Raw genomic sequence first — 16819 nt, forward strand, 5'->3', positions numbered from 1 at the left:
TAAATCATTTGTGATAAATTTTGGAATATATTTCAAAAACTACACGTACCAGTTTAAGAAGCACTGGGTTAGAGTAAAATCATAATATGCTTCATTGTTTAATAGTCTGATAATATTTCTTCCTAATTTCAAGTAAAAAATATTGAAATTTAAAGCATGCCCTCCCCCTAGAAAGTTAAATTTTTATTAGAATAACAAATTTTTCAATTATTGTGACTGGAAATCAGTAATGTCTAATTCATTTATTAAAAATAAAACATTAATAATTGAAGTCATAAATATTGATTCAAAAACACCACAGACTAGTACAGAGAGAAGCAGAAGTAAACTTCTGTAGTGGTAAATGGAAAAATGTACTTGTAAAAAGTCAAATGTTTATATTCACATTGCTTTTATGAGTTGTAGCATAACTTAAATTTATATACTTTAATGTATGAATCTTATTTGAATATTATAATATAAATATTAATTTGTAATATAGTATATAATGTTCTAATATATTCCTTAATAGTTTTTAAAATATAATTTTTTACATTTTTGAATACATGTATCATGTATGCTGCTTTTAGGAAATGACATCATGACTGCAGTCAGCGTATATAGCTTCTGTCTACGGTAAGCAGCTTCTGAAGGTAATGAGAGAACAAACACTTGGGTGTAAAATTAGCATATGACTTGACTCTCTTGCATGACTCAAATTCTCATTGGGCAATCCCAAACCGGACACCATGACCAATGACGCCTGTGCAGGAGACATAAAAAGTGACACTGCCCCATAAATCAAAATACAACTGTAAACTTAAAATAGCAGTCTAAGCAGACATTCTGTTTACTTACGGCTTCAAATTTCTACTCATGACCTCACCAATGGGAGGTTCTAGACCCTGTTGGAGAAATATAAACAGGCGAGACCTGAAGCAAGCAGATCACTCTACTAAGAGCACTCAAAATCTCAAGAGAGAGAAATGTCTTCCTCTGAGAGAGCTTTCATGGACGACCCTTTCTTTGAGAACTCCTACTTCTTGTGGCCCAGACGCGGCATGCCTCTTTCCAGCTTCAGAGAGGATTTTCTCCACCGTAGAGCCCAAATAATGCAGAACCTGAGGAGTGAGATCAGAGACAGTTTGCTGAATGAACTTTGTGAAGATTTCTTCCAAACTCTAGATGGTTCCTCAACCTTCTCCAGGCTGTTCAGCACTGACCCAGAGCAGAAGAAGAAGCAGGACGTGTCTCTTACTCTGGACACCCGAGGCTTTTCTCCAGAGGATGTGAGTGTCACGGTGTCTGGACGAAGGCTGGAGGTGATGGCCGGAAAGAGGGCTGAGAAAAACGCTTCTTCGTCATCTGCTGAGTCCCAGGCTCAAGAGTTTGTTCAGGCCGTGCAGCTTCCTGATCACCTGGATCCAGCTTCATTGACCTGCTCACTTGGTGAAGATGGACTCCTGCATATCGAGACACCAGAAGAAACCAAAGACGAGTCCTCGGAGGAGCACGTCGTTCCCATCCGCTTCAGGACATCCCTCGATTTCCCCATAAACAAGGACAGATCAAACAAAACAGAGGATGAGAAGTCAAACTAGAACAGACTGATGACATATTGAGCATTGTATAATTGTTTTCATGAATCCAGTGGATGATCTTGCTGTAAATGTAAATAATTTGTTCTGTTGGAATAAAAAATTGTTGATTTAATAAAGATGTTCATTGGTATGACTTATGACTGCATAAAGTACTTATTTATTTATGTATTTTTAGAGTAGAAATATCAAAGTTTTGAATTACGGTCTGCTGGATGTCCTTTTATACAATGTAAAACCCAAAAGTCAACTTTATCAAATGAAATGAGTGTAGTTAAAATTTACTTAAAATTAATTCTACTCATTTGAAAAGAGGTTTGAACTCAGTGTTGAAGGTAATGAGTTAATTAAATACCTCATTATTTCAACTTAAATGCAGTAAGTTCACAGTACTCATATAGATTAGTTTGTATTAACTCAAATGGTTTGTAGCAATCGGTTTCCTCAAATGGTTTGAGTTGCCTTAACTTATTAGGTTTTACAGTACTCATAACTGAGTTCTTCATTTATTGGGTTTTACTGTGCTCCAATTGCTTTGTTTACTCAAATGGATTAACCTCACAGTCCTCATTTGGATTAGTGTTTGAACTTAAGTGGTTTGTTGTAATCGGTTTCCTCAAATGGTTTGAGTTACTTTAACTTGTTAGGTTTTAAAGTATATAACTGTCAGATTGGAGTAGTGTTTTAACAAATGTCAGTTTTCTGAAAGGATAAAGATAGGGTGAAAATTTGTTAGAATAATACAAATTTAATATGCATTTTAAAAGTGTAAAAATCCTTTTGTAAAAGTTCATGTTAGTGTGTAATAACATTTTGTGTTATATAATTAGCAAATATTTTATTTGATTTATTACAATATCACATTGGCTGATGCATCATCATCATCATTCTACGCATGCTAAACTTTATAAATATGATATAAATTTAAAAAAAAATACATGTTGTTCTTAATTGCCCACATTTCCCCTTTTATTATCATTAATGATAAATTCAGAACCTGATGTGCCTGGTTGCTTCCACTTTATAGGTCTGTGGTGATGCAAGTGAATTTTGGCATAGGTATTTACATACAATAAGTGCATATTTACATAGATATACATACTTTAAAAGTCTTTTAATAATTATTTCATAATTACCTAGACCTGTATTAATTTTACAACAAAATTAGCTTTTTTAGCTTTTTTATTTGATTTCCTACAATGACGCATTTGTTCATCATCATCCTGCACATGCTAAACTTTATAAATGCATTACAAATTCATAGAATATACACCTTGTTCTTAATTGACCCACATCTCAACTATTATATTCATTCATGATTACTTCAGAAAAGGCCCAGTTCTTGCCCACCACAAAGGGATGGGCTGACAGAAAAGTGGGCAATTTTTGGGGGTGGGGTTAGGAGATGTAAAGTAGAGGCAAAGTACATTTTTACATGCATACTTCAAATTTTATCAGATGTTTTTATTGTTATATTCTATAATATAGTATACAAAAGTATTCTAATGAACAATTTTGATGGCACCTTTGTCCACTGATGGTATCTTAAATGTGTCATGTTAAATTTATACTTATTTTAAATTTCAAAGGCACAGATTTTCTATAAAAAAGGAAATAAATAAATTTAAAATAAATTTAAAAGGCAGATCACAGCTAAATGCACAGACTTAAGATTTTTCATTTTATGCAAAAGCAAATATATGTATTGAATTTTATTATTATTATGATTTATTTAAATAGTTAATAATGAATAAATATTTTGTAAGATAAAGTGCAGTAACAAAATGACATTTTCAACCAGTTTCAAGCACTTTATCCAGAATTTTAGCACTTTTAAAACCTAGAAAACAGTAGATTTAAAAAAAAAATATCAAGCATTTTCAAGGATTTCCAGCACCTGTAAACCTCGTTATAATTAGCATTCCATGACAAACGATGGCGCTATAGACACATGATTGAGAGAAAATAATCGGACCAATTGAGGAACAACCTACCTATTTTACTCGTCTGTTGTGTCTTTTTAAACTAAAAAAGGTCATTATCACTTTTCGAATGTTGCGTCACGGCAATTGAATACGTCATTTAGTCGTGTTTTTATATATATATATATATATATATATATATATATATATATATATGTATGTATGTATGTATGTATGTATGTATGTATGTATATATATATATATATATATATATATATATATATATATATATATATATATATGTGTGTGTGTGTGTGTGTGTGTGTGTGTGTGTGTGTGTAAAACAACAACAACAACAACAACAAAAGCATTGGACCCCGGAAACGAGAGCTTTGTTAATTTTGAGAGGTTTAACTTTTGAACATCAAACGAGAATCCCAGAAGTAACGGAATGAAAACGCTATGTAAGCCGACGCGTTTTCAAAAGCTGAAGTACATTTAATTTAATCTAAGCGTCACGTTTAGAACACTTGTCATGACGCGAGCGCGGTATTGTCAAACACGTCAGCTTATTTATGGAGATGTCGAAGCACCCGTCCTGTGTGGAGCTAAATTCAATTACAAAGGTACAGAATTAATTACAACCTCTGAATGTATTCATTTGTCTTATTAATGTTATATTAAACTGTAGTCTTTTACATTTGTTTTATCTTTCGTGTCTGATAGCTACTGACTGTGGTGGCTGTTAATTAAAAATGACTAACCAACCACCATAATGACTTTCAGCCAGCATGGAGGTTACAAGTAAACTAATCACAGCACGACATTACAATTATAGTTTGTGATTTATTCCTTCTCATTATACCTGACACAGGACTATTTCTTTGAAATGAAGAATGAGGGGCATCCAAGATCTATTGACAATTCCTAAATCCAGTCAAGACGCCGGAGAGCAAAAGTTCAGCTGATGAAAGGCTTCCGGATGAAACAGTCAGCTGGCTATAAAAGGTATTCTAGAAATGGACAGCAGGGGAATTTGACACCAGAAAATCGTGAGATGAAGAGGCCAAACGCTGCCATTACATTCAGTTCCCAGGAGGAGCTAAATAAGAGCCAGTAAAGGTTTCTCTGACATTTTCAGCCAGAGGGACACCATTTGTTGTGGCTTCAGCGCAGGTACAAAACACAGCGGTTAATATTTGATGTGTGCAACCTCAGGCAACAAGATGGAGGAAGTGCACAAGGGAAACCACAAATGTCTCCTGACTAATTTAAATGTCAGCGGCATACAGATTTTTGATCTGCTTCCCGTTAATGAGAAATAATATCTCAGCTGAGAGAGAAAGAGAGTTACAAAATAGAGGCAATTGCTCAACTTTCCTGTCTCAACAGCTGCCATTACCCGAGACTGATCGCTGCTTTTACCAGATTTTTGGGAGGATGAAATAGCACAAAATTGTCTTTGAGTGGGCAAAAGTGATATTGAAGCGATATCAGAGTGGAATTTGATCAGGGTATCTGCAGGGTCTTAAATGTCAAATGCTACATTTTAGGCCTTACAAAGTCTTAAATCTACTGAAATATTATGTTGTAGGTCTTAAATCTTTTTTAACAGGTCTTAATTTTCCTTTGTTCATGTATAGCTAACCAATGTGGTCATTAACACCTACACAATCACCAACAATCCATCCCAATAAAACTTTTTATTTAAAAGTAGCGTTTAAATACTTTCCTTACAGTAACATTTGCTTAAAAGTTCTCCATTTATTTGCTGCTGAGGATATTGACCTGACCTATATTTTTTATTAAATTATTATTGCAGACTGAAGTAACTGACAGTTATGTTTGTTCTATTTTTGGTAAGGGTTTAAGGTTTGTTAATGAATATATATTTGAAAATTATTTTAAAAAATTCTAACAAAATTATTATTATTGTATTATTAAATGTTTTCATTTTTAATATTTTTGATAGGGCAAGTGACAATCTTTTCTAACTAGGATGTTCGAAAAAATCTTTAGCATTTAGCCCTGTATAAAGTGTAAAATTTCATTCGTAATATTTTTAAAAATGTCTTAAAAAGTGTTAATTTAACTTGGTGAAACCCTGTGGGTTTCCAATTTTCAATAACATCTGATATCAGGCCTGAAGTCTGCCTGGTGAAAGGGGTGGTTCTTTTTCCTCAAAAACTGGACCTTTTTACGGTTATTCACCTCATGTTCTATTTAATAATGGGATGTAAATACTGCATTTTAGTGACATTTTACAAACAACTTTTAGCTGGATTAGCTTGTCGGATGGTCAAAATAACCACACTTTTTGATGTTCCAAAAATATTTCCTAAAGATTTAGAATAAAAAAAAAGAAAAATACTTATTATTCTTATTTTATAAATGTATTACATCATATATAATAAAAAAAATAGAATCTGTTAAAGTTTTTAATTAAAAACTGTAGTCTATTGTCATTTATAAGGTAAATAACAAACTGGCCAGCACATTCGACTTTCCTCAGTCACAATTTGGCCATTTCAATAAAAAAATGAATGAAAACATAATAATATTAATGTAGATCTTCATGATTTTTCTAGCCTCTCTTGTAAAAAAAAAGCACATTAAAAAATTCATGGATGACAACAACAGACAAAATAGTATTCAAATTATTTTTAATATGGTCCACTCTTAGTGCTTCTTTTTGTTTCAAGAATAAGGTCCAAAATTTTGAATAAAAGTCACTTGTCAATTGTTTTCTTAAAAACAATACAGTAGTGAAAGTCAGATTGTAAAATAAAAATATTTGTTAACTTTGACCAAAACTTATTAGCTGAAGTCCTGCCGAAGCGACAGCCAACAGAAGATTCCACTTTTTTAAAAGCCTTTTTCTGTTATTTTCACTAGTTATGATGGCATAGCAGTCAAAATAGGACAAACGAGCTCATGTATGGGACAAATTCTGGACCTTTGTCAATGAGGGGTGGGTTTTCTGATCCCCCCCATGGCTTCGGCTAGTAGTTTGTCATACTTTACCTTCATAATCAATAAATAAGGAAAATGTATTAAACCCTTTGCCCATATATAGTTTCTGGAACTGAATTTCATTGATAAACATGAGTGTTTATGCTCATTGTCAAATTACTGCAGAATGAAACATTGAACGTGTTTTAGTAAAGTAAATATGTATTACAATTTAGTATATAGATAGATAGATTGTGGTACCAATTACCCAAATAATGTGTTTATGATAGTGGTCATATTATTGAATTTAGAAAAAAAAAGATAGGTGGTGTCTAGTGTCTCCACACTTAAATAAAACTTTTTAATGGGCGCTTTCAGCTGGTGCACATCTCTGTCCAATCCTCTTCACAAACTATAATGGTCTTGTTTGGCCTCCAGCACTATAGATGACTCAAAACAGTGATAAACAATCCTTGTGGGCAATCACTTGGATAAGGAGACAGCCGGTGTAGACCCACACCAGCAGGTAAATATCGATCCCATTTCCACCCAGCACTAATGATAGCCCACTGTCTTCTTGGGCAGTTCAGTGCCACTGGGAGAAGAAGACCTGTTCCCCAGACGGCCAATGTCTTCTGCCCCAATGCACCAGTAGAGCTGCTCTCATGTGTCTATCCATCAATCTTTTCTAAAAGCATGCTTTCCTTCTCTCTCCCAGTCATTTCCTCTTGATGGTGTGAAGGTCTGACATTTCTGTTTAACCTCGTCGAGCACTGGTTCACCAGCCACTGATGCTGGCTTTCTGTGATCCATGGCTAATGCTTTGAAGGGAAAAATTAGTTGCTCAGTAGCTCAGTAAAGTAACGGAGGTGATTTGAGCGCTGGCTATTTCTGGACCACCTGTGAACAAATAGGGTGTAACAATGGAAAATGTAAAAACGCCATTCCATTATCATACTACAACCATAGAATGAAATTACAGGACTGGCTAGTGACTTATAATACGTGTAATTGAAATGATGTTGTAACTAGATTGTAGCACATTTTTAAAAAATCAGATAAGAGTTAGTATCTCAAACAATTTTAAGCTTTTTTTATTTATTTATTTATTTTACAATTGTAGAACTACTGATACATCTGACTATGACCTTGTTAATGCTCACTGCAAACATATTTTGTCCTTTATTTTTGCAAAAAAAAAAGTATTAAACTGCATTTTCATTTTAAATTCATTCCCATCAAATGTTTCAAAAGCAAACCAACAATGCAAAATGTTGACATTTTCTACATTTTTTGACAATATTTTGTTATTATTAGCAGTATGCATTTTTTTTTTATAAAACATCTGAATCCAAACACTGCAAACTTTATTATCAAAGTGAAAAATAAGGCTAGTCTATTATCAGTGGAACATAAACAGCAGTGTTACTTTTATTCTAACAGGAACTTTTGCCATTTAAAACTGATTTACTTTTAAACTGAGAAACTCAGACAATGCAAACTTAAGAATGTGTTATTGCACTAAATAACCTGTAGATTGATCATTATTGTGATGCATGAAAAAAGAAACCCAAATTGTAATTAGAAAAAAAGGACCGCTGCAATAATTTAGTTTCTGCACGTAAAAACTGAAGTTCCAACCAAACTGCGGGACACTGTCCTGAAATCAGGTGAGATTTGGCAGCTCCATCAAGGGTTGCATGCTGAATGTGCTGTTATAGCCTAGAAAGCAAATGTTTTTAGGGCTTTGAGAAAATAGATTTGTTAGTTTCGTCCCATGCTACTTTCATTCCCGCTCTCCCCTAATTTTTTTTTTTGAGTATGTTCATTTGTTTCAATAATGTCTTCAATGTGTCTTCAGTTTTTTATTATTATTTTCAGTCATTTTTATGAGCAGAAAATGACAAGTCAGAAATATTTATTTTTCACGCCTGAAAGATTGGAGGGAAATCTGTATGTGTGACTGTGGACCCAGTCTGATCTCATGAGGAAACGTAACCATTTTACGTTTTGTCAGTTTAGTAGCTAATTCATGCGAATTCGTACAAGTTCAGTCATAGGAAAATGTAAGATTATAAAAAGGAAGTGTGACACCCAACTACTGATCCTAAACCCAACCGTCATTGGGGGAAAAGCAAATCGCACTAGATAGTACATATAAGATCTTACGAATTATCGTATGTCTATATATCGAAAAGTTATGAATTGTAGTGAGTCTGTGTTGCAGCAAGTCTTATATTATGTATTATGTCTTTATGGCAATAGCCAAAAGTACATTTTATTGGTCAAAATTATAGATCTTTCTTTTATGCCATAATTTATTAGTATATCAAGATCGTCTTCCATGAACATTTTGTCTGTAAAATTCCTACTGTAAATATATCAAAACTCAGTTTTTAAATTAGTCATATTTATAATTAAGCACTTAATTTACACAAATTAAAAGGTTATTTTCTCAGTATTTTAACTTTTTTGAACCCTCAAATAGTCATATCTCGGCCAAATATTGTTCTGTCTTAACAAACCATGCATCAATGGAAAACTTTACATGTATGTATGTAAATAAGTATATCAAAAACAAAAATTCAACAAAATTCATATTTTGCAGAAGAAAAGTCATGCTGGTAAACTATCTATTCAATTTAAGGGAATTTGTTATATGCCATCAGTCCCTCAGTGGCAGTGGCTTTTTGAGATGCGGTCAGTTTAGTTGTCCTATTGGCCACACCTGAGGCTGTGGCACTGAGGCTGATCAGCTAGAGAATTTGTTCTGGCACATCAGATCGACTGAACCACTTCAGGCAGGTTCATTTGTCCCTATTATACTGTCATCTTCAGGAAGAGTCTTCATTTTTTCAGAATCCCTGTCTTTTTTTCTGATTTGCTCAGATAGACTTACACTGAACTAGGGTTGTAACAATATACCGGTATGACGGTTTACCACGATTTGAACGTGCACGATTATCATACCATGAACAATTGCATATCAACGGTTTTAACCCTTAAAGACCGAGACAGCCGCCCGCGGCTAAAAATAAGTATTGCTCTTAAATGTTTAATAACTTTTGATCCGCTGATCCGATTCATACAATTCAAAGATTGGCATAAAGAAGAGAATCTCAGCTTTCCAGTGCTTTTTATAATCTATATAACATAACATTCGCGGACTGTCAGAGGCTCCGGAATCAGTGCGGTTACGTCATCAACATTTGACAACGCTGATTTGACAAAGAAACGCTCGTCACTGTGTCTCCGGACAAATCAGACATGATACATTGATGCATTGTCCCTCCTCCATGCCCAGATTGGTTCAAACTCGCTATATCACAACCAATAAGCATAGGTTTCGCTTTTGTTTGTGGACCAAGCTTTTAGAACAACACGGAATGAGAGATAGGCATACATTTATGCGCGGCTAAATAAAACGCAAAAAAAAAAGTTTTTCATGAAATAATTCTCATACTAAGTACTTTTGCATGCACAGCAGCACAGAAACATGACAAAACAGTGACACAGCAAAGACGAACTGCTGCTCTTGCTGTTTTCAAAAGACGCAAATGAAGGTGCAGCTGTTTGTCTGCATTGCAGACAACCACATCCAAATCCATATCGATAGACAACCATATCCATGCTGGCACATAAAACCTAAGGATGTTCCATATTGAATCTAGTTTCGTTATGTAGCTATTTATAGTATAGTAAATATTTATATCTATTTTTTACTGAGGATTTGCACCATGTTTATTTGGACTTTATTTGGACTTTGACACATTATTTATTATTTTCTTATTTTTATTTGTTCTTTGTAAGTGGTGTTGTTTATAGTAACTAAAAATATATTATTTGGAAAAAGTCAAATTTGCTTCACTGTTCTATTATTTTGTAACATTTGTAACATACCGTATACCGCGAAACCGTCAAACCGTGGTATTGTTTTAGACGATTATCATACCGTAAAAAATTCATACCGTTACAACCCTACACTGAACACAGCAGGCAACAGCAGCTTGAGTTTACCAGCAGTCTTCCCTGGCACAAGTCACGCTTTCAAAATGTTAATTCTTCCACTCAAACTGCTGCTGCTAAAAAAAACAGGTGTCTTCTGGCGAGAGTAAAAGATTTCATTATGAAATAAAAAACATGATGGTACTGTAGGTCAAGATCTATGCTAAATTTACTTTAATCAGGATAGACACAAATTTTAAAGTGTCTCAAAGTGACTCAACAAACCATTTAAGCTTAAAAAACTATAAGGAGAACTGTGAACTTAATTTATATGGGTAAATGAAGCAGTTTGAGCACATTGAAACCCAATAAATGAAGAGAACTCAAACCAACCAAGTACTGAAAAAGCAAATAAGGCAATTTAAACCGTTTGAGGAAACTGATTGCTACAAACCATTTGAGTTAAAAAAAATATTCTATATGAGTACTGTGAACTTACTCCATTTAAGTTAAAGAAATTAGTATTTTATTAACTCTTTACTTATAACACTGAGTTCAAAACTCTTTTTAAATAAGTATACTTAACTTTCAGGAAATTTTTAGTTAACTACACTCCAATCATTTGATAAAGTTGACTGTTGGGTTTTACAGTATATGAACATTTTTTATTATCATTTCCCATTTTAACTAGACAAAAAGAGTTTATAACTTTTTCTAAAATCATGTTTTCATGATTAAGATTAAATATGTGGTGAAGCAACATTTGGATGTATTCATTTAGCAGATGATTTTTGATGTTTTCAGGATTAAGATTAAATACATGGTGAAGCAAAGCGTACCTTTGAATTACTAATTTAGCAGACCCTTTAATCCAAAGTGATGTACTAATGAGGGATTGAACAAGCGATTCATCATAAAGAGGCAAATAGTCACTAGAAATGCTAGTAAAAGTTTTCAGCCGTTGTTAGTAAAATAGAAGGCACAATAGGCATCAATTAAGAAAACTGATTTTTATCAATGTACAGTGCTCAACATATATAAGCACACCCTTCACAAATCTATCTTTAAAATTGATATTTTTAATAGTAAGCTATAAAAAATTATATTTATGCATATACATTAGATTAGTCAGTACTAAAGCCAAATCTGGAGCTTATCTAACAAAGATAACAGTCCAAAAACTAGTACACCCAAAATTATATGCTATATGCTCAAAAGAGTTTCCAGCTGTCTCTTGAATATTGTTTGAAAACAACAACATTTTAAGCTGGTTAATGTTCTTTTTTTAATATCTCGAAGTAGGGCTGTGTGATTAATCGCAATCGCGATTTGAAAGGTTGCGATTAGCTAATCACAAGATGCTGCGAAATGAAACATTTTTGTATTATTTAATTTCCCCTGCCTAGAGCAAATACATGACTGCTGTCTGTGTGTGATAGTCTTACTAGCCAATTTAGTGAGCACAATTGAGTGATGAGTGTCTGGCTAAAAAGTCAACTAAAAGTATTGCCAGTGACAGTGACATGCTCTAGAGAAAAATGAGTGCTTCATTTCTGAATATTTCAAAATGTATTTGAATAAATGTTTAAGTTAATATCTTTTCATTTCTTTTTTTTTTAACCAACACTACGACAGCTACGATACAGATTAAGTTGAAGCTTGACTACAAAATTAAATCGTAAATCAAATTGAAAACGCAATATCTGTTAAAAAAATCAAAATTAGATATTTTCCACAAATCGCACAGCCCTACATCCAAGTTTGACCAGCTAAAAGTGCCCCAAGCCATTTACATATGATCCATTGGACATATACTGACAATATTGTGTGTTAGTGTAGTTAGTATATCTGTTGGTATATATGTAATAGCAGAGCTGTTTTTAATTCATTAAACTGTTGGCCTGTTTTATTCAGAAAGACCATTTAAAAGTTAGTTTCATTCACACAAGGTACGCAAGCTGTCACTGGGGTGGTACCCTTTCAAAAGGTACAAATTTGTACCAACATGGTCCATATCATCACCTCTAGGGTACATATTTGTACCTAAAAAATACAAAAATGTTTCTCGTAAAATTCGTAGGTACTAATATAAACTTTTAAGGTACCAATAAGGACCCTTTAAGTACAAATGCGTACCTTTTGAAAAGGTACCAGCCCAGTGACAACTGGGAGTGTTCGATGTTCAGTTGTATATTGGGTTAATTGAAAATGATGATTTCTGATTATAGCCTGTTCTATTCCATTTGCCTTCAAGCAAAAAAAAAATTAATAAAAATAAAAAAATCCCCCATGTAAACTAAAAAGCATTTGCTTTTCTCAAAGTAAAATCTTTACTTAAAACCAGCAGCTTTCATTTTCATCCAAAACCATTCAACCATTCAAAGCTATAATTTGATGGCATTTAACAAATTTAGCCATTACAAATGATAGTATTTGTTAGGTTGGTCCAAAGCAAAATTATAATTTTTTTGTTATTTGATGATTAAGTGTCTCTATATTAAACTATACTATTACTTTGTGTAATTGTAATTTTGTTTTTGGCCACTATAAATTTGTATCATTTATTTTTGATTACAAATTTATAGATTGAACCAGTTAAATCATACTTAGAGGGGAAAAAATGCTTTACCAAATTACAGTCATTTTCATATACAGCTCAATGTGTAATAAGTGTAAGGAAGGTTTTGTATTTGATTAAAGATAAGGGCAAATTGTTTTTACAAAATAATGAAGTGGGTAGATACATCAATTGTAACAAGCATTATTATATAAATATAAAAATAAGAAGAGTACATTTTGACTTCATTTGACTTTAAAGGTTGGGTGAGTCATGCTCATTTAAATATTTATGACTCAAAACCTATTGTATGTGATAGAAAGAGGCTTGAACAGAATGAAGCTATAAGAAAATAAGCTGTGTTCTTTTGATTTACTATTGGCTTAAACATAAAAAAATTGCGACATCAGTAGCAGGTTTGTAAATTGTTCTAATCGCCCCTGGAGTGTTGCACATATCAGAGGGGGAAAAAAAATCATAATTGTCGCAATCAGCTGTGGCGAAGAGTCGTGTTGGTCTGGATTAGATCATTTCGCAGTTTAGCCTTTATGAGGGTCCATGACAGTCTGAAGCAATGGGTGTCACATGACGAAAGTATCAAATGTGGCCCATCGCGCTCTCCACAGCGATAGATATGAACTAGTAATAAAGATGTATTCCTCTGGCAGTGGGTGCGCTGATTTGATTTGTCCAGAGGTTCAGTGAAGCGTCTGCTCTGGTCTCGACTCTATACCTGCCCCTCACGGCACATCTGTGATGATTATCATATCTCAACACATGGACGCCCACTGCTCTGAGCGCTCGCATTACCCTGCTTGAGTGCATTTCTGATGAAGAGCAAACATTTGCTTTAACCGGAAATGATTCTGAGCGTCAGTATTAGCTGATAGATGCCTGTTAATATGCCACTTAAATTAAATCAACTTAGGCTTTAGACATAAAAACTGAAATGACGGTAAATGAAGCAATGTTTTTGGCAGAAAAAAATATTTGTTCACAATACACACACCCTGTATGCATTTTTACAAACGTGAAGACAAAAATGTATTTTTTTATTTATTTATTTATTTTGAACACATGATGATTTTGTTGAGCCCCCTTCCCAAGTTTAATTTTTGGGTGAACTATTTTTTACCACTGAATGTAAACCAAACAGGAGAAAAATAAAGTGTAGCGTTACTGTATTTGACTGCTTTGACGTTAAACAGTGCTATTCCACCAAGCCTGCATTACTTAATTAGAGTTGAAGTTAGTTTTATTTTCACATTGGTTCATTTTTTAACAACGACAAGCTGTAACGTGCTCCCTATATTGTTTACCGTGCTACTTTTAATATTCAGTCTGAAATAGCTTGCAAGTAAAGCTTAGTAATAAGTGTAATTCCTGTACGCAGCCAAACAAAACAACAAAAATATATTATACAATTTTTTATAAATTTAAATAAAATTGTTGTTCCTTATGTTATTTTCTATTATCTTAATTTTCTAAAAAAATATGTAATTTTATTTCAATTTATTTATATATAATTATCTATCTATCTATCTATCTATCTATCTATCTATCTATCTATCTATCTATCTATCTATCTATCTATCTATCTATCTATCTATCTATCTATCTATCTATCTATCTATCTATCTATCTATCTATCTAATCTGTCTGTCTGTCTGTCTGTCTATCTATATGTTTTTTTTTTTTTTTTAACAAAGATTCAAAGAGGACCACAGGTCAACAGGGAGATTACAAAAGACCATATTCTGCTTTAAACTGGACTGACTGAATATATACTATTTAATATCTACTACTTAAAAATATACAGACAAATGTAAAACACCCTAAATCTGTTAAAATTCAAAAATCTGATGGGGGTTGAGGTTGCAGCTGGATATTTTTGGAAGATCACTAACAGGAACAGTGAACAGCTCTTCCACAGCTTGTCTGAAGCTCATATGCAAGTTCATTTTACATTTTATGGCAGAAGCACGATTGAACCTCACTAGCGGGTTGTGGCTTTTGACGACAGGGGAGGGACTGTGTTTCCAAGATATTATGCTAACAGTTAGCATTTAGGCAGATCCCCTACTGCTCCTTTAATATACATATGAATTGTAGAATGCAAGAGTGTGTTAGTGTTTCCCACTGCACTGGATTGCGACTGCAAGGGCATCCGCTGCATGAAACATATGCTGGATAAGTTGGCGGTTCATTCTGCTGTGGCGACCCCTGATTAATAAAGGCACTAAGCCGAAAAAAATAAATAAATGAATTTGAATTGTATATATTAAGACTGAAGTTCCTCTGTTCTTCCTTTGTAAATTAGAATAAAATCTGGCAGAATGTTTATCAAAAGCAAACCTTAAAAACTTTTACATTTTTATCTTATCTATTATTTATTGCTGTTAATGTATTTTAATTTTTATTATTTTTATTGTTAAAGAAAAGTGATATTTATAAAATGTTATGAAATAGCCAGAGAAGCTGCTATTGGAAATAAATTTAAAACTCTCTGCCCTCTGTAGATTGGCCACTAGTCCTAATGAATAGTGTGTTCTAATTATTCATCTTTCTGGTTCTTTCTATGACTTTTTATCTAGGGCCGGTGGACCAAATCGAAAGTTATTGGTCAACTTTGGCCCACTGGCCCTTGTTTTGGCATCTCTGGTTTAGATAAGAAGTCATATAAAGAACCAGAAAGAGGAATAATTAGCATACACTCTTCCATCCGAGAGGAGATGAAGGAATGATAGGGATGGTTTAGAGCAGTGTTTCTCAAACATGCTCCTGGAAGACCACCAGCACTGCATGTTTTGGATGTCTCCTTTGTCTGTCACACCCATTGCAGGTCTTTCAGTCTCTGCTAATGAGCTGATGATCTGAACCAGGTGTGTTTGGTCAAGGAGTCATGGAAAATGTGCAGAGCTGGTGGTCCTTCAGGATTGTGGTTGAGAAACCCTGGAGATCTCAAACTGGATTCACAGCTTTGCACAGTTTCGCTCCTACTCTAGTGAAACACAGCTGATCCAACTAATCAAGGTGTTCAAGTCTACTAGAGACTATTAAGCAGGTGTGAGTTGGAGGTGGTTGGAGCTAAACTATGCAGAGTTGCGGCCCTCCAGGAATTTTTTTTTATGAATTATATTGTCATTTTAAATTTAATCTGTTTCATTGTTAAGCTACAAAAAAGTTAAACGTAAAATAAATGTTTCAATTTAAATCAGATTTTTTTAAAAATGTACATACTGTCACCTGACTGACAGATAGAGGACAATGCAGAGACTTTGGTGAGTGAATCAAGGCAAAGGCAGATTCAGCTTGACTAATATACAGCATTGAACTCCACTGTGTCATAAATGTGATTATGTTTTCAGTGCAACAAGCTATAAAATGTTGTGCGGCTAATATGATTCAAAGAAATGTCTTGTATTTATGAATCAGGAAATTACCCATGGCCAACTTTAATGTAAAATAGTTTGGTATATTTATCTTCAGCCCATGGGTCTCAATGATATTTGGGTTTTGGACCTTCATACCAAAATGTTTGGGCCCCTCTGATCTAAACGATTAAAGTAATTTAATATGTTATAGACGCAATAAAGCTTTCAAAGAAACAGGAACTTCATCCACTGAGGACAGAGAAAGGGATAGTTCCCCTAAAAATGAAAGTTTTATTTTAATGAACTCAGTTGCTGGTCGTTCAACATGGAAATTTTCATTTTTGGGTGAGCTATAAAAGACAAAAAACATTGAACTTTAATCTGAATGAAGGTTACGTAGAACTATAGAACAAAACAAAAACATCTCTCGATTTCGCATCACATTTTTGTCAGCATCTGTGAATGAAAACACAGAGAAGGTAAAAATTTTTT

The 16819-nt window shown here is 33.6% G+C and overlaps 2 protein-coding genes across 2 annotated transcripts in view; both read left to right on the forward strand.

Moving 5' to 3' along the window:
* Positions 1-923: 923 nt before the first annotated feature.
* Positions 924-1713, forward strand: hspb9 (heat shock protein, alpha-crystallin-related, 9). The gene has a single exon (NM_001114705.3). The coding sequence runs from the start codon at positions 966-968 to the stop codon at positions 1578-1580; it is 615 nt and encodes a 204-aa protein (NP_001108177.2). The 5' UTR covers positions 924-965; the 3' UTR covers positions 1581-1713.
* Positions 1714-3866: 2153 nt separating this feature from the next.
* The window catches only part of mpp2a (MAGUK p55 scaffold protein 2a), a 76386-nt gene continuing 63433 nt past the window's right edge, over positions 3867-16819 (forward strand). Inside the window, exons 1-2 of the mRNA XM_087242960.2 lie at positions 3867-4125; positions 4374-4507. The gene's annotated coding sequence lies outside the window, so the exon portion shown is untranslated. The remainder of the gene's footprint in view (positions 4126-4373; positions 4508-16819) is intronic.

Source organism: Danio rerio, chromosome 3 (assembly GCF_052040795.2).
Source record: "Danio rerio strain M-AB ecotype USA chromosome 3, GRCz13ab, whole genome shotgun sequence".
In the NCBI taxonomy this organism is placed as follows: domain Eukaryota; kingdom Metazoa; phylum Chordata; class Actinopteri; order Cypriniformes; family Danionidae; genus Danio; species Danio rerio.